Source organism: Mobula birostris, chromosome 25 (assembly GCF_030028105.1).
Source record: "Mobula birostris isolate sMobBir1 chromosome 25, sMobBir1.hap1, whole genome shotgun sequence".
Lineage (NCBI taxonomy): Eukaryota > Metazoa > Chordata > Chondrichthyes > Myliobatiformes > Myliobatidae > Mobula > Mobula birostris.
Window position 1 is genome coordinate 6,573,628 of NC_092394.1, and position 21,976 is coordinate 6,595,603.

The 21,976-nt window shown below is 42.8% G+C and overlaps 1 protein-coding gene across 1 annotated transcript in view; it reads left to right on the forward strand.

Moving 5' to 3' along the window:
* tbx4 (T-box transcription factor 4) overlaps positions 1 to 21,976 on the forward strand; it is a 98,363-nt gene that overhangs the window by 45,938 nt on the left and 30,449 nt on the right. Inside the window, exons 3-4 of the mRNA XM_072242875.1 lie at positions 13,731 to 13,850; positions 14,676 to 14,823. Coding sequence (XP_072098976.1) covers positions 13,731 to 13,850; positions 14,676 to 14,823 — 268 coding nt within the window. The remainder of the gene's footprint in view (positions 1 to 13,730; positions 13,851 to 14,675; positions 14,824 to 21,976) is intronic.

The window sequence follows — 21,976 nt, forward strand, 5'->3', positions numbered from 1 at the left end:
TGAAGGCCAAGTCTTTATGTATATTTAAGGCAGAGGTTAATAGATTCTTGTTTGGTCAGGGCATGGTGGGATAAGGGAAGAAGGCAGGAGATTTGGGCTGACAGGAAAATTGGATCAGCCATGATGAAATAGCGGAGCAGATGAAATGGGCCAAGTGGCCTAATTCTGCTCCTATATCTTATGGCCTAATGTGTGGGATTGGGTAACGATCAGGGATGGGGGCCTCATTAATGCATCAGTAATCAGCACACAGACGGCAACCACCAATGGACTTTGGGACCATATGGAGGGGTGAAACTCAGGGGCTATTCGACCGGCATGCAATGCCAGGCTTTTCCACATTGGCACACTCAGCCTTCGTAATTGCCAGCTTTTCTGAGTCCAGTCTCCGTGCATGGGCATGGACTGGCAGGCCTGTTATAGAAATGTGATGCTTGATCCAATGTTTTGTGATTGCAGTGGAGAATGTGGGCTTGGTGAGGTTTGGGAATTCGCCTTGCAGTCGAGTAAACTTACATGTGGTGCTGCATGCACTTGACAGAGAACTTACTGGGGGGAGCAGGGTAACGACCCTAGGTCCTTGACATCCACAAGCTGGCGGTTCTTAAGGTTGACTAACAGTCCTTGGGCACACAGGAAATCTGCACCAAGCTGAGGTATAGCCATTTTAGCCAGGATGAAGTCCCATGTGCAACGTCACCCACTCAAGCAGAGTGTCACCCATCATGTCCCATAAGTCAGGATCTTGCTGCTGTTGGTGGCCTCCAAAGAGGTTCATTGCTCTACACCTTCACGCTAACAAGTGATGCTGGCACCCGTGCCACACAGGAAGCGTCGCCCTGTAAGGGTGTCTGCACGGAACAGTAGATGACCCTGCGGTTGGAACCCATGGCATTCACTGCCACTATCCAAGCTACAAGGTGGTTGCCAGTTCCTAGTGTTCTTACCAAAGCGAGCATGGTAAAACCACAGGCCCAGTGTCATCTGTTTTGCAACCATGGGCGTCCTTTTGTTGGCAGCCTTGCTGACCGGGTTTATTGAGGTAGAGAAAGGAGGAATGATACTCTGCTGCCTAGCTGAGTATTGACTATCAGCCATTTTAGCAAGGTCCCCATAGTCCTTCAGAGCTGCATTAGCGTGGGCTGTGCAAACTTGATCAGGCATTTGCTGCATGAAGAGTTCCTTAAAAATAAAACAAGGATGGTGATTTCCCAGAAGAGACAGCACGTGGTCCATTAGCTCTGAAGGCCTGGCATCACTAAGACCGTGTGAGGAGAGCAACTGTTGGGCGTGCTCAGACTCTGTTAGCCCAAAAGTCAGTAAAAGGTGAGTTTTCAGCAATTGGTATTTCTTGGTTCAAACAGACTCACCTCTCTTGCTGAGCGACATCACCACATAGTAGAACTTGGTGCCGTCGGCAGTGATTTCTCGCAGAGCAAACTTGGCCTCAGCTTGTACAAACCAAGCGATGGCATTTTGCTCCCAAAACTCCGGCAATTTCAAAGCGACTGCGTTGGCCAACACTTTCAATAACTCTGGAATTGTCCTAGTGCATCTGGGTCACCAACGTAGGTTTTCACAAATAAAATGATGTGAGGTGTTTTATGTTTAATGAAACCCATAACATATTTTGTTGAACTCCAAAACCTAAACACAAAAGCACGCTAAAAATCTTAACGTAATAACATCACCACATCAGACCAGCCTCTTAATGCCCAACTCAATGTCAGTGGTTGTGAATTATGCACATTTCTCCCAATTACATAACCCTACAAGATAACTAAAACCTGAAAAAAGCCTTCAACAAAATGTTAGTCTTTTCCATTTCAGTTATTGATTCAATTTTTTTCTGGAAACTTTTAAGATAATATATTTGAGCTGATTTGTTAAATTTTTGTTCTTGGATTGCAAGAGGTATAAGAATACCACACATTAGGAGTGCCTTACTATTATACTGCTACACAGCTAGATTGATCTTGGAGTAGTTTAAAAGGTCAGCACGACATCCTGGGCTGAAGGGCCTGTAGTGTGCTCTGTGTTTCATGTTCTGTGTCTAGGAATGGTAGAACAGAACTTAAACTTGAGCTAGAGTGATATTTGGGTCAGATGAGGATTTATTTGAAGTTAACTCTATTAAACATCAGTTGATAGGTTGGAGGGAGTATATTTTACCCCTGGCTTAGCAGCTTTCAGAATTAATTACCTTGATCGGTAAGGGAAGGGGATTAAGCCTGTCTAAAGTTCTACATTTGATCCCCAGAGGGGGGCTGGGGAAGTGCCGGATAAATTTTCCTGATGCAGACCCACTCTTTGTGGGTGTCATTTACCAGGAAGAGTTCAGCCTGGCTCTGGAGTCGGAGACAAGGCTTCCCTGGAAGGAAACTAACTTTTCTGTTACTGGGGATGAGGAGTGGAGGAGTGGAGCATCATTACTGCAGGCTCAGATGGAAGCAACACTCACCACATGGATAATAACACTTCTGTTACCAAGGAGAATCCCCCCCCCGCCAAAAAAAAGAATGTAATGTAGTGCTTAACTCTTTGACTTCCATTCCTGACCTCTATTGTGAGTCAAATTGACAATAAACTGGACTGGTCAAAGAACACTGAGGCTGTCTACAAGAAGGGTCAGAGCCGTCTCTATTTCCTGAGGAGACTGAGGTCCTTTAACATCTGCCAGACGATGCTGAGGATGTTCTACGAGTCTGTGTTGGCCAGTGCGATCATGTTTGCTGTTGTGTGCTGGGGCAGCAGGCTGAGGGTAGCAGACACCAACAGAACCAACAAACTCATTCATAAGGCCAGTGATGTGGGGATGGAACTGGACTCTCTGACGGTGGTGTCTGAAAAGAGGATGCTGTCTAAGTTGCATGCCATCTTGGACAACGTCTCCCATCCACTACATAATGTACTGGTTGGGCACAGGAGTACATTCAGCCAGAGACTCATTCCACCAAAATGCAGCACTGAGCGTCATAGGAAGTCATTCCTCCCTGTGGCCATCAAACTTTACAACTCCTCCCTTGGAGGGTCAGACACCCTGAGACAATAGGCTGGTCCTGGACTTATTTCCTGGCATAATTTATATATTACTATTTAATTATTTATGGTTTATTACTATTTATTATTTATGGTGCAACTGTAACGAAAACCAATTTCCCCCGGGATCAATAAAGTATGACTATGACTATGATTATGAATAAATACTGTATGCCCTGGCCACCCACCGTGGACGTTCACCATTCTCCCCTCTTCCATTGGGAGGAAGATACGAAAGCCTGAAAGCGTTATGGCTAGACTCAAGGATAGATTCTATCCTGCTGTTATAAATCTATTAAATAAATTCCTAGTATGGTAAATTGGAAGCTTGACCATTTTCATCCTTCTACAAGGACAGACAGACAGCTGACAATCTGCACATGAAATCCCCACCGCCAACTTCCATTTGCCTCACTGGGCATTGGTGGGTTCAACGTTGCAAACACTTCCCCAAGCTATGAGGAAGAAAAGCACAGAGGACAGAGACAGCAAGCTCTCAACAGATACTTTGAGGGGTCCAGGTTCTTTGGTGTCTTCTCACCGTTCGGGTAGGGGAATGATTCAGGATGAGGGGGAAGTATGGTGGTTGGGGAGGGGTGAGGTGGTGGTGATTGGAAAAGCTGTAACAAAGCCTAAAAGCACACGAGGCTCACAAGGAAAGGCACGAACTTAGTAACTGGTGCCCTGCCAGAAATTGGAAAATAATTCACTTTTCAGCCTTTACAGGTTGCCACAGAGCACCACAAGCACCTTGTCTACGATCTTGACACCAGGTTAACGTGGCTGCAGACGACACCTCCTCACGTCTAGAGACTTCACTTCTTGAGTTTGTGCTGGGGATAGAGAGGCTGGATTTGAAAAATTAACATCGGACAAGACGCAAGAACTCCCATTGAACTGGTGTTGTTTGTTATTACAAGAATTGCCTCTGGCGGACTCTAATCCAGCACTTCAAAGTGAATGGTCTTCACTGTATACACAGCAGCAGAAGGACTGGTGGAAGACCTGATAAGGGGACACAGAGGCCTAAAGCATTTATATACTTAAGAGAGGAGCAGGGTCTGTCGGACACCCCTGTCTTTGATCTTGTCTAAAGCATTTTTTTAGAGTAAAAATCTTTCACTAAGCACTAAAAGTAAAGCAGCTCTAAGAGCAACCAGAGCAATGCCATAAAATAACACAGCTTTTAAAAGCAATGTTAATTTATCCAAAAGGTGCCTATTTCACTCTGCTGTGTGATTTGTGCAGCTAAGTAATGATAAACGCTCAGCCCATTTGGCAAGGTCATTCAAATATTCTCCATCTTCAGTGGCCAGCATGCTTGGCTCTGTTGGGGGTCCTCAGTTCAAGTTCTGTTCCAGAGACCTGACTTTCAGAATGCAAACCTGACATTCCCAGCCCATGCCAAAGGAGTGTTGCATAATGAGAGACGCCAAATTTTGGATGAGATTTTAAACAACTATGTCTGGATTCTAATTTAATTGTAAGAGATATTATCTCAAAAAACAGTTGAGTCCAGGTGACGTTATATATCATTTTGTCAACACGGCTGAGATGTATTATCCAGCCATAATCACATTCTTATTTATGGGAGCTCGCTGTTAGCAAACTCCCTGCTGTGCTTGCTGTATTACAGGAGAGATTCTTCTTGGAAAAAAGTACCTCATTTTCTATAAAATCACTTTGAAAATCTGAATTTGTGAAGGCTTTATAGGAGATGGTCTTCTTCGAATATCTAACTGGCTATTGGCAGATGGGTGCTAATGGAATAATAGAGCCATGGAGCAAATTGGCACAGAATTAGGCAGCTCAGCCAATTTAGTCCATGCTGAACTATTATTCTGCCCAGTCCCATCAACCCATACCTGGACCACAGCTCTCCATGCTCCTCCCATCCACGTACTTATCCAAATTTCTCTTCAATCAAACCCACATCCACCCCTTCCACTGGCAGCAAGCTTCACACTCTCACCATCCTCTGAGTAAAGAAGTTCTCCCTCATGTTCCCCTTAAACATTCCACTTTTCACCCTTAAATCATGACCTCCAGTTCTAGTCTCACCCGAGCTCAGGGAAAAAAGTCGGTTTGTATTTACCCTGTTATTGCTCCTCATAATTTTGTATACCACTATCATTCTTCCATCACCCTTCTACACTGTGCTGCCGGGATAATCAAGGACACGACCCACCCAGCCAACAGACTTTTCGTCCCTCTTCCCTCCGGGAGAAGATTCAGGAGCTTGAAGTCTCGTACAGCCAGATTTGGGAACAGCTTCTTTCCAACTGTGATAAGACTGCTGAACGGATCTTGACCCGGATCTGGGCCGTACCCTCCAAATATCCGGACCTGCCTCTCGGTTTTTTTGCACTACCTTACTTTCCATTTTTCTATTTATGATTTATAATTTAAATTTTTAATATTTACTAATTTTTACTATTTTTAATATTTATAATATTTAATATTTGTAATCCAGGGAGTGTGAAGTGCAGAATCAAATATCGCTGTGATGATTGTATGTTCTAGTACCAATTGTTTGGCAACAATTAAGTATAAAGTATAAAGTATACACTCTAGGGAATGAACTCCTAGACTATTCAATCTTCTTAGTTCTTATTCAATAACTTAGGTTCCTAACTCTCAGTAACATCTTTGTAAATTTTCTCTGCAATCTTTCCATTTTTCAACTGGCATCTTTCCTGTCAGTAGGGTGACTGGAACTGCACACAATACTCCAAATTAGTCCTCACCAACATCGTACAGATCTTCAGTGTAACATTCCAACTCCTGTAGTTAATACATTGATATCCTCAGCAAATTACTGTTCATGTGTACAAGAAACAGAATGTCCTAGAGCACACTAACTTTTGTTCTGAATGTTTCTCCAACACTAGAATAACATCTAAAGATGAAAGATTAGCTTTATTTGTGACATGTACATTGAATTATTGAAACATGTGGTGAAATGCTATTGTTAGAGTCAAATCAAATCGGCGAGGATTATGCTGGGACACTCACAAGTTTTTGCCACACTTCTGGTGCCAACATAGTATGTCCACAACTCACTAACACTAACCGTACGTCTTTGGAACGTGAGAGGAAACGGGAATACCTGGAGGATGTACAGACTCCTTACGGAGAGTGCTGGAATTGAACCTGGGTCGCTGGCAATGGAATAGCAGTATGCCACCGTCTCCAGCGTTTTCTGATCCTGCGAAGTGGCACCTCCATATCAGGCGGTGATGCAACCAGTCCGAATGCTGTCCGTGGTACACCTGTAGAGGGTTGCGAGGGACTTTGGTGACAGACCAGGAGACTGCAGATACTGGAAATTTGGGGCAACACCCAAAGCAGCTGGAGGAACTCAGCAGGTCAGGCAGCATCAAAGGGTGGAAATGGACAGTGAAAGTTCAATACCAAAGTACATACTGTACATGTCACCATATACAACCCCGACATTCATTTTCTTGTCAATGAATAAATTAAAGGCTGTACCCAACAGGACAGACAACAACCAGTGTGCAAAGAAGAAAACAATAAATAACCATATAACAATTACAGCACGGAAACAGGCCATCTCGGCCCTTCTAGTCCGTGCTGAACTCTTACTCTCACCTAGTCCCACCGACCTGCACTCAGCCCATAACCCTCCATTCCCTTCCCGTCCATATATCTATCCAATTTAACTTTAACTTTAAACGACAACATCAGCAATAAATAAGCAATAAATATTGAGAACATGAGATGAAGAGTGCTTGAAGGTGAGTCCATAGGTTGTGGGAACAGTTTAGTGATGGGGGTGAGTGAAGTTATCCCTTCTGGTTCAGCAGCCTGATGGCTGAGGAGTAATAACTGTTCCTGAACCTGATGATGCAGGATCTGAGGCTGCTGTACCTTCTTCCTGATCACAGCAGTGAGGAGAAAGCGTGAGCTGGATGGTGAGCGTCCTCAATGCTGTTTTTCCTGTGTTATCACTCAGTGTAGATGTGCTCAGTGGTGCGGAGGGCTTTACCTGCAATGGACTGGGCCATATCCACTCGGCTTTTCTGTACAAGGACATTGATGCTTCCGTATCAGGCCATGATACAACCAAGTTGAGTTCTTCAAGAGGACTGGGATGATTCTGATGCCTGATTCTGCCTCACGCACTGAGTTCCTTTGTATGTTGCCTGCAGACAGATAGTAGGATGGTTTAATAACGAGGGAGTTCTGCAATATGTTTTAGATTTTGCCACAGAGGCCAAAATTAAACTTTCCAAAGAGTGCCTTCAAAATTCAAAGGTCAAAGTAAATTTATTATCATATACATCACCCTAAGATATATTTTCTTGTGGGCATTCACAATAGATACAAAGAAACGCAATTGAATCAATTAAAAACTACACACCAACAAAGACGGACAAATAACCAATGTGCATAAGAAGTCAAGCAGCACAGTTGCAAAGCTAAATAAATGGATAATATATAATACATAACACCGAGAACATGAATTGTAGAAACCTTGAAAGTGAGTCCGTAGCAACACACATCAAAGTTGCTGGTGAACGCAGCAGGCCAAGCAGCATCTCTAGGAAGAGGTGCAGTCGACATTTCGGGCCGAGACCCTTCGTCAGGACTAACTGAAGGAAGAGTGAGTAAGGGATTTGAAAGTTGGAGGGGGAGGGGGAGTATCCAAAATGATAGGAGAAGACAGGAGGGGGAGGGATGGAACCAAGAGCTGGACAGGTGATTGGCAAAAGGGATACGAGAGGATCATGGGACAGGAGGATTAGGGAGAATGAAAAGCAGGGGGGGAACCCAGAGGATGGGTAAGGGATATAGTGAGAGGGACAGAGGGAGAAAAAGGAGAGTGAGAGAAAGAATGTGTGTATATAAATAAATAACGGATGGGGAACGAGGGGGAGGCGGGGCATTAGCGGAAGTTAGGGAAGTCAATGTTCATGCCATCATGTTGGAGGCTACCCAGACAGAATATAAGGTGTTATTCCTCCAACCTGAGTGTGGCTTCATCTTTACAGTAGAGGAGGCCGTGGATAGACATATCAGAATGGGAATGGGTCTGTAGGTTGTGGCATCAGTTTAGTGTTGAGGTGAGTGAAGTTATCCACACCGTTCAGGAACATGATGGTTGAGGGGTAGTTATCGTTCCTTGACCTGGTGGTGTGGGAACTGAGGCTCCTGTACCTCATTCCTTAGGAGTATTAGTGGGGTGGGTGGGGGGGGGCTGGCAGTAGAGCTGTCATATTTTCTTGGGGTATTGTGCAGTAATGTAATGGAAACGGTATTAGAAGCTCTGAAGATGCGGGCAGGGCAGGAAATGGGATTTATAACGTGTGGCCAGTCTCCTGCCAGGTTTACACCCCTAACAAAATGCAGTCCTACATCCTTAGACGTATTTCTCCACTCCTTCGGTGACGACTGCATTGATGTGTGGTCACCGGGTGCTGCCCCGCTCAGTGTGATGAACGTGAAAACTAACATTTCCTAGAGTCGAGCAAGCTAGCCTGGATTTCTGGGCGAAATCACACTGCTTGGAAAAATCAACCTGGCAATGCTGTTGTGAAAGACACATGATGAGATGAAACGTTTCCCACCTCAGTTGATATTTGCTCCCCATAATCTTGCTTCTCTGCTAACAGCAACAGGGGAACTCCAGCCAAGTTGTAATTAAATTGTTAATTTGGAGAGGTTTAACTAGATCAATGGCTATCACTGAGGGAGGAACCAAATCTCATCTATAAGTGGAATAAAGATCAGAATTTCTTTCTTTCTTTTCAAATCTTTTTATTGTTATATTATACAGGAAAAATAACTTGAGTACATTGAAGTAACAACACTTACAATGTCTCAAAAAAGACATTATCTTAAAGATTGAAAAAAAAATTGTGATAACAAAAAAAACCTACTAAGCAGAAAAGTGAGGAAAAAAAAAGAACCCATTAGGTGTACAACCCCGGAGCCATGCGTCATACAAAAAGCTTCTAAAAATAAATATCAAACTGCCAGCAAGAAAAGAAAATATACTAAAAAATTTACAATTAGATCGTGACAAAATTATATCAATTAGCTCAAATGATAATAACGAGCAAATGAGCCCCATCTTTTCTCAAAAAATAAAGGTCAGAATTTAGCTGGGTCATAGAGCACATTAACAGGCAGTTGGTTATCTCTGTCCATCCCAATCATGAAGTCATAGGGTCATAAAGCATGGGAGCATCTGCCTGCATTTAGCCCATAGCCCTCTAACCCTCTTTTACTCATGTCTTGATCTAGATTGTTTCTAAACATCGTTACTGTATCCACCTCAACCATTATTTCTGGCAGCTCATTGCAAATACACCCTTAGCGTGAAGAAGATGCCCCCGATGTCCCTTTTAAATCTCTGGCCTCTGATGTTAAACTTACGTCCTCTTGCTTTTAGGACCTCTTGTTTGAAAAAAGACTCGGCGTTTCCAAAATGCATCACCCCATAGTTGTTGGGATTAAACTTCATTTGCCATTGCAGAGCAGACTCGATGGGCTGAATGGCCTAATTCTGACCCTATGCATATCTCTTATGATCAAATTTTCCATCTGATCGATAACTGAACTCCTGACATACAGTGGTGGGAAACTGAATCCATTTGGTGATCACTGGTGCTGTAATATGTTGCACTAATAACTGTGCTACCATGGTCACCCATGTAGAGGTACCACTGGATGTCAGAATGCAAGGTTGTTATTCTCATTTTCACTCATACAGGTTGCACTCTCTGTGATCTTCTTCTCATATTGCCGTAACCTCTTTTAACATTCATTGGAGAGGCCGTTTAGTATCTGATACAGTCAGAACATTTCATTGACACTGACAGGCGATGGTGGTTGAACCCTGATCATCAGAATATTACAATGCCACAGGCAGGTAGTGAGGGGTAAACACTGACAGGTGGTAACAGTCCAAAAATACTATTGACAGTGAAAGAATACCAATCACATTGGCGGGTGGTGACAGTCGGAAGGACACAATTGTCATCCGTCAAGGTGGCAATGGGAATAAATACATTGACACCGATGGCTGGTGATAGTCGAGCAGCATTGATACCAGCATTGATTCCCCACCCTGGTGGGTGTTGACTGTCGGAAGAACAGCATTTGCACTGGCGTGTGGTGACAGAACTACAACTATGCGTGGTGTCAGAACAGCACCATTGACGGCAGGGAGTGGTGACAGTCAGAAAATGGGCTCTGATACTTACAGGCAGTTACTGTAAAACACATTTGTCAGGACTAAACAGTGAAAGAGTGAAAGGTTGTGGGATGTTTTGCAGAGTGACCTGCAGCATGCACGCATGCAACTCATTAAGAGCAGTGGTGAGGAGGGGAACAACTCTAATGTTATGAAAACATTTAACAGCAACTTATCTCTGGTGTTCTGTCATACAACAATCTCCATATCAAAACAATCAACTGTTCAGTGAAAGCACATTGTGGAAAGAAGAAATGGAGGGTGTTTGAAACAACCACATAAAACATTTTTATTAATTGCATTCCCCACATATAAGCTGAAACATTTCAAACATGTCGTATACAATGACAAGGTCCAGAAAAATTGCAGCAGGTCACAGACAGTTAAAAATCCCATGAGGACATTAATAAAAATCTGAAAATGAAAACCAGGGATCAAGAGGTCAGTTGGGCAGCAACTTCTCCTCCTCAAACTTGAAAAACATTGCCATTCTGGTAAAGCTCTGCTACTTTAGTGGACTATAATTCTGCTACTTGAGTTCTGTGTGAACCCACTTAAGAATGTCCAGATATGTCAACAATATGAATCTCACATGCCTTGACTCTTTTTATGGCCATTAAAAAAGCACTTAAAATTTATAAGGCCAGGCTACTTTAGCTGCTAACTTCAGGCATGTGGGCTGAGCAACAAATTATTTTCCAGAAGCCAAGGATAATAAATCCTGGTCAGGATGACGCCTCTCTGATGATACATCTCATTTACCGGCCCCACTCGTGGCCTCCCCTTCGTCCTCTTCCTTTCCCCGCCTCCTCTGCCTTCCGCTTCGCTTTATAAATCCTGCACCCATTCAAGTTCTTTCTTTTCTCGACCTTTTGTAAGCCCCTGGCCTCAGTTCCGCACTTGCTCGTTCGGGCTCTTCTGCTTCTGATTCAGGCGTTGGATTCCTAATCCCGTATCGCAAGATGCGAGCACGTAGTTAGGGATGGCATCTCAGCACCAGTGCTGGAGGAGCACGCCAACGCTGGTGACGCAGTTCTTGGAGAAGACGTTAGTTCCTCCACTTGCATGGAAGATTACCACGGCATCTTTCCAAAGCACAAGGGCTTCTCCTCAAGGCCCTGGTCAATATTTATCACGTGACCACCATCACTTACATAACAAGCTACACAGTCTGTGGAACCTTGTTATGTGCAAATTAGTTGCTACATTTTCTACATTAGTGACTGGACTCCAAAACACTTAACAAACTACTAGATGCCAGGGGTGGTGGTAGATGGAGATATATTAGAGACATTTGAGAAACTCTTAGATGGGCACATAAATGATAGAAAAATGGAGGGCTTTGTAGGAGGGAAGGGTTAAATTGATCTTCGAGTTGGTTAAAAGATTGGCACAACATCATGGGCTGATAGGCCTGTACTGTGCTGTAATGTTCTATGTTCTTTGAATATCCAGGGATTCTCAAAGATGCTACAATGATGCTTTTCTTTCTAGAGGGTCATTTCTTCAAGTCAAGTCAAGTCAAGTCACTTTTTATTGTCATTTCGACCATAACTGCTGGTACAGTACACAGTAAAAACAAGACAACGTTTTTCAGGACCATGGTGCTACATGAACTTTCAGCCATTCGCTCTTTTCCAAGGTGCTGCCTTCTTGTTCAAGAAGGACTGTGACTGAATCTGCTATTTGCAGGAACTCTGAAAACATTTGACCATGGAGAGGGTCACTAATGGACCCAAATCTTCCACTGGCCGGATTGCTGCAAATGCTTGTTACCTGTCAGATGCCGCCAAAGAACAACCAGGAACGTAAACTTTTAGAGATACAAGTCTAACTAAAATGCCACACCTCATGCCCTCCATGAGCCACAATTAATTGCGGAGGAAACCACAAGAGTTCATTTTACTGTGAGAGATGACCTGTTTGTTCGAATGGGTTAAATATCTCAACAAAACTGCATGTGAAAAATTATCAATAAGTGTTTAACAATTAACATCACTCAAATTATTTACTTTTATTTACTTAGAGATGCAACACAGTAGCAGGCCCTCCCAGCCCAATGAACCTGCGCCACTCAATTACACCCATGTGACCAATTAGCCTACTAACCTGTACAGCTTTGGAATGTGGAAGGAAACCGGAATATCCAGAGGAAACTCACGTGGTGACAGGGAGAACGTACAAACTCTTTACAGACAGCTGTGGAACTGAAACAGTCGCAGGCACTGTAATAGCATTACGCTAACTCTTATGCTACAATGCCACTCCAAGAATTTAGGATAAATTTAAGATGGGATATAAGAAGAAAATCAATCAGTCTTCAAACCTGTTCTGCGAATATAATAGATGGTGGTTGATCTGCGATTTTTTATCTTTATTTGCTCTCTTTGGTTATAGCCTTATTTAACAAATAAATTCAATCCATTCTTTATATTTTTAAAGTGAACTCTCCAGCTGCTAATTGGGGAACAGAGATCCACACTTTACATCTCTCGGTGTGAAGATATTACCTGATCCTAGCTTTAAGATGATTCCACCTCTCCCCACTTGTGTTTGGACTCCTTCCCAGGGAAAATAATTTCTCTCTACCTACCCTGTAAACACATAATTGAGTTAAGCAGCACTATTACAGAAAGTCTTCTAAATTTAACAGAACGAATTATTAGGGTATACAAATTATCCTCAAAATGCACTCAGGGGCACTAAGTGTATGTTCATGGTTTTCCGCAGCTATAATCCATCTATTTTAAGGTTTGATGTGTTGTGCATTCACAGATGCTCTTCTGCACCCCACTTTGTAACGTGTGGTTATTTGAGTTACTGTCACCTTCCTGTCAGCTTGATCCAGCCCGGCCATTCTCCTCTGACCTCTCTCATTAACAAGGTATTTCCGCCTGCAGAACTGCTGCTCACTGGATTTTTTTTTATTTTTTGCACCATTCTCTGCAAACTCTAGAGATGATGTTTGTGAAAATTCCAGGAGATCATCAGTTTCTGAGATACTCAATCCACCCCATCTGGCACCAACAGTCACTCATAGTCAAAGTCACTTAGGTCACATTTCTTCCCCATTCTGTTGCTTGGTCTGAACAACAAATTATCTTCTTGACCACGCTGTTACATGGTGGTTGATTAGATATTTGTATTAATAAACAGGTGTACCTAATAAAGGGACCACTGAGTGTATAACAGCTTATTTCTTTCATAGCATCAATTATAAACCTTTTAAAAAATTTATCCTCAGGATGCAAATGGGACTAACAAAGCCAAAGTTTACTACTGATCCCTAATTACCCTTGAGGAGGTGTGGTGAACTGTCTTCTTGAAGTGATACAGTGGTGTGGTAAAAAAGATATTGCACAGTGGATTTGGAAAGTTTGACCTAGCAGCAATAAATGAGCTGGTTCGGCACATAGGGATAGACGCTCTGGCATCACTTAGTAACTTCCCTGTTTCTGCCTCCCTTCAGGCGAATGTTTCCAAGTTACAAGGTGAAGGTTACAGGAATGAATCCGAAAACCAAGTACATTCTGCTGATTGACATTGTTCCTGCAGATGACCATCGTTATAAATTCTGTGATAACAAGTGGTAAGTGCTTGAAACTTCAGTCGTTCAGTTCATTAGGTAACGATAGGCATCTAGTACAGGGACAGGCTGTCCATTCCTGTTTGTGGGCCAGGGGAAGCCGTTGTTTAACATAGAAACTGCCCTTAGAAATCACCAAATTACACTCACAGAAGGAGCACTTTCATTCCATTATGCATGTGGCTATTTGACCACGGAAAGATTTAAAGATTAACCTTATTTGTCACATGTACATTGAAACATACAGTGAAATGTGAAGTTCCCAAGTGACCATCACAGTCCAAGGATGTGCAGGGGGCAGCCCACAAGTATCACCGTGCTGCGGAGCTAACGTAGTATGCCTACAACCCAGATGTTTTTGGAATGTGGGAGGAAACTGGAGCACAAGGAAACCCACATGGTCACGAGGAGAACATACAAACTCCTTATAGGCAGCAGCAGGAATTGAACGCCAATCGCTGGTGCTGTAAGGCGTTACGTTGACTGCTATGTCACTGTGCCACAACTAAACCCAAGCCCTCTGCTGATGAGATAACAACAAATGATACTTGGGCATCACATTGATGATACCCTTTTTAACTCATATTTCTCCTTAGACCTTTTATTTTTGTAGTGGTTATCCAAATCCTTCGAATCTGCATTTGCTGACTACTAGGCAGTGGATTCCAGAAATTTTCCGATACGCTGCATGGAATAAATTTCTTCTCCCATCTCCCTTTGAAGTTTTTGCTAATTCTCTACCAATCAGTCTCCTTCTGATGTTGACCCTTTGCTACAAGGTCACCCCACACCTCACAGCACGGATGTTTAACAGCTCGTTTTGTACAGGATGGTGGCTGGAAAGGCAGAGCCGGCCATGCCCGGGAGGCTGTACGTGCACCCCGATTCCCCAGCGACAGGAGCACACTGGATGCGGCAACTTGTCTCCTTCCAGAAACTGAAGCTGACCAACAATCACCTGGACCCATTTGGACATGTAAGTGAGCGGTTACCAGTTAGTTAATATTGATACCTGTGAAGGCATGGCCAATTCCCCTCAGACGGCCCCCACCTCGTCTCCAACATCGAATTGTGATGTCCTTACCCAGGCTGCTGTTGGGGTGGGAGAGGCCTGTACTCTTACAACATTGTTATCAATTCTTTCACTGCCCCCAAAGGCATCTACCAACTCAATTAGAAGAGCACCTTTCACATTTTCAAGATGCTTTGCTGCCAATGGGGCACCTTTGAAGAAAGATTATTGCTTCAATGTAAATTTGTGCGTAGTATGATCCCACAAACAGTAACATGGCAGCAATCAGATAAACTTTTTCAGTCATATTGAAATTGACCAAAAGGTCAGAAAGAAACCCTTTGAAATGCAGTAGACCTTTTACCTGAGAGGGTGATGGTATTTAACTTCTCAGCTGAAGCCCAGAACTTCCACATTGTGGTGTCCCATTAAGGCACCAAATACATGCTCAGGCCAAATTGACTCAGGTAAAGGGTGACCCAGGTGACAACACTACCCATTCAGCCAATGTCATCATCAGTCATGGAATCTCCACATACATTATACACATTTTAAATGTATAATTCAGGCCATTGTATCAAGTCCATAATCTTGACCCTGTCCTCGATCCCAACGGTAATAGCTAGACTCTCCTTAATAAATCAAAGGTAATTCCTTAATACAACCTCCATTGTTTCATATCAGAAGTTCCATCACCTTTCCAATTCTGCCTTTCCTTTGCACATTCACTTAAAGTGATATTATCACAGGCACTTTATATTAGGATGCTGTATCTTGTAATTCTGTGTGTAATTCTACTAATGGAATTGGCATGGACTTCCTGTCAATACAATTGTATGCAGAAGCAATTTGCAACTTGTGTGCTCTTACACCATGAAATTACCCCACAACATTAATGTGTGTGTAATGTATGACTTACTTTCCTTCAATTATGACTTATTTTACTTCATTTATTAGTGAAACCATCCATTTTCAATGAATAAAACATAGCAGACAAAAGAACTTCATCAGAAGTTTCAACTATTTTTAAACAAACATTGCACAACTCTAACGCAAAGTGATAGATTTAAGGGGTAATTCTACACTCTTGTAGAGAATGTGAATTTGAGATGGTGATATATAAAGAAAAAATTTAAATTGATATGTCATAGTTCACATCCTCAATAAACTGCAAAGACCACAGCCCTTCAACTACTTTTGAAGTGTAATCTAGGGTAATGTCAATTAGTTTGCACAATAAAAAACACAAAATAAGAGGCCTCTGCCCCTTCCCCCTACAGTCCTGACGAAGGGTTCCGGCCCGAAACGTCGACCAATCTTTTCCACGGATGCTGCCCGACCTGCTGAGTTCCTCCAGCGTGTTGTGTGTGTAACTTGCACAATGAGATCCCACAAAAAGAAATAATCCGCACATTTGCTTTGTTGGTGTCAAATAACGGTGAGAATTACACTAGATTATTTGCTCATCTCCGATCACGCTCCTGGATCTTTTAATTCCATCCAAAATTACAGGGGTATGAGTGTCTCTTCTTTCTTCTGTCAATCCACACTTGTTCAGCACAAATGTGAAATGTCAGTTTAGCCTGCAAGTGCTAAGTGGACTTTTAACTAAGTGTACAAACACCGCCATTGAGATAAATTGAAAGGAACCCTAACTTTCCAATCTGTACTACCGCAAGGTTGGGGGCAAACCCTTTAATAGGCCATTAGAATGCCCAGCAGTCAGTTACAAGCATCAGAATGAGGATCATAATTTAAAATTTACGATAATTTTCCCCTGAGTATGCACGTATGCCCAGACAGGAAATAATTCTGCTCCTGAAATAATAATCTTCAATTATTAACTTTCCAGTCAGTACTACATAGAAATAAAGTTAGGATTTAAAATTTAGTCTCACTCAAAGCCACATCTGCTGAACCAAAAGATAAATCAAATCAAATCCCATCTTCATAAAAAAGCCGTCATAATGAAGTTTGCAGGCGATGAAATAGGGAAAAGGGGACTAATGGCACAGAAGCCATGAACAACAACTTAAAGCTGGTTAATTCTGAAGAGGAAAATCAGTTGGCAAGCTACTGGGAAGTTATAGTCAGTTTATAGGCAGTGGAAGTCATTAAAGTTTGGAACTTTTATGCTATGCAATCTGATGTGACCGTTCCAATGCTATCTTGACTGGCTCATCTTTCAAAGTTCAAAGTACATTTATTCTAAATACAACCTTGAGATTCATCTCCTTACAGGCAGCCACAAAATAAAGAAACCCAATAGAACCCATTAAGAAAAGAAGACCGTCAAACACCCAATTTGTAGGGAAAAAACAAATCATGCGAACAATAAAAGTAAGCAAATAACATTCAGAACTGAAGTTCATGGAAGTGAGTCCACAGCCGATCCAGGAGCTCATTCGTAGCAAGCCTCAACCTCAGCTCAGAGCAGAGACAAATAAACCGTGAGGAGCAGTGAGCTGAGCAACAGCCTGTCCCTCTCCTCCGGCTCCGACACCCTGACCTTTTCAATCAGGCCCGTCACTTAATTCGGCCAAGCCTTGGGTTATTTCTTGCTCTCAGGCCTGGGCCCTGTTGCTCCAATATGCTCTCAGGCCTGGGCCCTGTTGCTCCAATATGCTCTCAGGCAGACATCCCAGCTTTCCCAGAAGCTCCGGGAGTCTCCCGCATATTGATAACGGCTCCCCGAAGCCCGGAACTTATATACAATGTCCTTTTTTGAGAGGGAGAGTGAGAGCGAGCATCCTGATTGGTCTCTCTTCGTGCTAAGTAGACCTATCAGTTTTCTCTGTGGGTGGGCTTTACAGTCGACCTCAAAAATAATGACAGTGTTGCTCGCTGCACTGTTAGCAACAGTGACTTTTCTATTGCCCATGGTGGGTTAAAATGTAAAAGACATGTTGAGGTGAGTTTAACAGGTGTCATTCGTTCATTACAGCATAGCTAACGTTATTTAAACTAGCTGGCTAGCCGCTAAGGAGCTACTCTATTGATGTCCTATGTGATGAGGTCAAACTCCCTGTAGACTTGCTTAAAGTTGTAATAGAATAAACATGATATAATATAAGTACGTATTTTAATGTCACATTTTCTGCATATACCCACCTTGGTTTATAGGTTAGACAAGGTTACTAAACAAAGTATTACATACACCCTTGGAGGTCAACCGGTGGGGGGGGATATGGGATTGTGGGGGGCGGGGGTGGTACCTCCCTGAAATGAGTTTTTGGTGGGTGGGATGTCTGTCCCAGTCCTGGGCCCTGTTGCTTCAATATGCTGTCAGGCCTGGGCCCTGCCAGATCCATTCAGCCCTGCCCAACCTTTCCAATCTGGTCCAGAGCTTAAATTGGCCAAGCATTGGCTCTAGGGTTGCCAACTTTCTCACTCCCAAATAGGGGACAAAAGTAGCAGTCAAATACGGGACACTTGTGTTCACCCCGAGAAAGACTACCATGACCATGAAGCCTTGCGCGGGCACCTGTGTGAGCATACGTGTCGTGCGCCTGTGTGTATATGCCGGCTTTTCCTACAAATCGGTTTTGGCTTAATCTTCCTGATTCAGTTAAGTGAAACTACACTGTACATACATTATTTCTACTTTATATCGGCTGTGTATTTATCATATCATTCCTGCTTTTACTATATGTCAGTGTTATTTTAGGTTTTATGTGTTATTCGGTATGATTTGGTAGGTTATTTTTTGGGTCTGGGAACGCTCAAAAAATTTTCCCATATAGATTAATGGTAATTGCTCCTTCGCTTTACGCCAGTTCCACTTACAAACGGTTTCATAGAAACGCGCTACCTTCGTGGGGGAAATACGGGACAAGGGCGGTCCCCTATGGGACAAACCAATTTAGCCCAATATACGGGATGTCCTGGCTAATACGGGACAGTTGGCAACCCTAATTGGCTCATTTCCCGGCCTTGTGCCCGGGTGCCTCGATACAGCCCGTACCCGCCATGCCGCAACCATGCTGCGCCATCGAGACGTCAGTTCACACCGTACAGGCCATTCAAAAGCTCAACTCATTTTCAACTCAACTCTTGAGCTCAACTCAAAAGCTCATTCTCCCTAAATCAGCTCAAAAGAGAATAACACAAGAGTACATTCTTTTATTTCTCAAACACTTTTTAATGTGAACATGTGTAGTTAATGGTACCAGTTATTGGTTACGTGCACTCAGCTTGGTTCTTTATATTTAGAGAGCACACTAAACGTGCTTTAAATGAAAACAGTTGGTTTGTGCAGACAGTTTATTGGCAACTAAATATGCTGCTGATTATAATTTATTAATAGATGTAAAGAGGAAAATATCGACTGGCAAAGTTCATGCTTTCCTACCTTTTATGTGTGCTCTTTTACAGTGAAGTACTTAATGTCTGCATAAAAATACAAGAATCAAGTATTTGTACTTTGTTCAGTACCTGGATGGGAATGTTGCTGATTGATTTGGTTGATTATCAATAGGGCACTTTATGCAACAACTTACATTTCAAGGTGCCTTATAGAAAATAATGATGGAGAGTGACCAGGAGTTTTTCAGTAGTCTACACTCACCAGTCGAGTTGATACACTACACTCAAATGAACGTATTATCCTCCGAGTTAGACTCTCAGGTCATACCCTGCATTGTTCAAAGTCTGTTCTTTTTCTTCTTCTGCATTGAATCTTTTAGTATGAGAGGCAATTCTGAAAATAGAGAGGTAGAATCAAATGTAGGCATGATTGGCGGTGGGCTCTCTTTTGAGTGAACCAGTTGTGTTCTTCTAATAGTCTTCTGCAGTTATTTTTCTGGTGTTCGTTCAATTCAACTTAACAACATATCATTAGAATTTAGTAACACACATCAAAGTTGCTGGTGAACGCAGCAGGCCAGGCAGCATCTCTAGGAAGAGGTACAGTCGACGTTTTGGGACGAAACCCTTCGTCAGGACTAACTGAAAGAAGAGCTAGTAAGAGACTTGAAAGTGGAAGGGGGAGGGGGAGATCCAAAATGATAGAAGACAGGAGGGGGAGGGATGGAGCCAAGAGCTGGACAGTTGATTGGCAAAAGGGATATGAAAGGATCATGGGACAGGAGGCCCAGGAAGGAAGAAAAGGGGGAGGGGGGAAAAACCCAGAGGATGGGCAAGAGGTATAGTGAGAGGGACAGAGGGAGAAAAAGGAGAGAGAGAGAGAAAGAATATGTGTATATAAATAAATAACGGATGGGGTACGAGGGGGATTAGCGGAAGTTTGAGAAGTCAATGTTCATGCCGTCAGGTTGGAGGCTACCCAGACGGAATATAAGGTGTTGTTCCTCCAACCTGAGTGTGGCTTCATCTTTACCGTAGAGGAGGCCATGGATAGACATATCAGAATGGGAATGGGACGTGGAATATAGAATTTAGTATTTGTGAACATTGGTTACTAAACTGTACTGAGACCACTAGTGTTTCTGTGCTAACAATATAAAACATACACTTTAGGACAGGTTAGAAGATTTCTTTTTTAACCTGGAATTCAAGATCAATTGTTCAGATCTCAGCAGAAAGAAAGATTATACATGCAGTGGCTACTTTATTACGTGTCTCATGTAGCTAGTAAAGTGACCGTGTCCATAGTCTTCTACTGCAATGGTCCATCCGCTTCAAGGTTCAATATGTGTGTTCAGAGATGCTCCTCTGCACACCACTCTTGTAACACATAGTTATTTGAGTTTCTGTTGCCTTCCTTTCAGCTTGAATCAGCCTGGCCATTCTCCTCTGACACCGCTCATTAACAAAGCACTTTTGCCTACAGAACTGTGCTCACTGGATTTTTTTTTAACAACACCCTTTGTAAACTCTAGGGACTTGTGCATGAACATTCCAGGAGATCAACAGTTTCTGACAAACTCGAACCACCCCGTCTGGAACCAACAATCATTCCAGGGGCAAAGTCACTTAGATCACATTTCTTCACCATTCTGATGGTCTGGTCTGAACAACAACTGAACCTCTTGACCATGTCTACATGCTTTTATGCATTGAGTTGCTGCCACATGAATAGCTAATTGAATATTTGCATTAACAAGCAGGTGTATACCTAATAGAGTGGCCACTGAATGTATTATTAGAATTTAGTATTTTTGTACGTTAGTTACTAAAGTGTACTGAGACCACCTACCTTTCTGTGCTAACTATATAAAGCATGCACTTTAGGACAGGTCAGGGATTTCTCTATGAAAGACAGAAACTTCAAAACCAATTGCTTATGTCCCAGCAGAAACAGAGATTATAAAAACTCAACATTGTACCTTTCTGGCCTCTATTGGTGTTTCAGGAGGTGTGGAGGGGCTGAATTTGAGTCTATTCCCATTCCATTCCACCACATATTGAGAACCAATGTTCAGAGACCAGAAGAATTCCTGAACTTTTCTAACACTTTCACCCTCTATAGATTTCTTGCCAAAGTTGGCAGTGAAGCTGGCCCAAGGGCAGATCAATTATTTTACCGGGCATATAAGATTCCTATTGAGAGCTGAGTTCTTTAGACTTATAAGGTTCTTGGTAGGATGCTTAGTAGAGAAACTATGGGTCGCCATGGCTTGGTGGGTGCCAGTGTAGCACTCATTATGATGGGAGATCAATTTCTGGCTCATTCCATCACAAATTCAATTTGCTTTTCATATTTTCCATTACTTCAACACACTGTTTCTACTTTTCCTGTGCCACATACATTGGATGCCAAGTCAGAGATGTAATCTACTGTCTCTGGATCTGTAAGAGTGCTCATTAGAGAACAAGTTGGCTGAGCACCTTAAGCAGAAGTGGGCCAATTCATTTATTGCCTGTTTCTACTTTTGGAAAGGCACCAAGATAGCTTGAAAGACTTGATTCATTGTAGAATGCAATGGATGCACAGTGGAGAGTATCCTAACTGGTTGCATCGTGGCTTGGTATGGAAACACCAATGCCCAGGAATGGGAAAAGTCTACAGAAAGTGGTGCATACAGCCATCCCCTCCATTGAGCACATTTACAAGGAGCACTTTTGCAGGAACGCATCTTCCAGGCTATGCTGTCTTTCGGTGCTGCCATCGGGCAGGAGGTAAAGAAGCCTTAGGTCTCACACCTCTAGGCTCAGG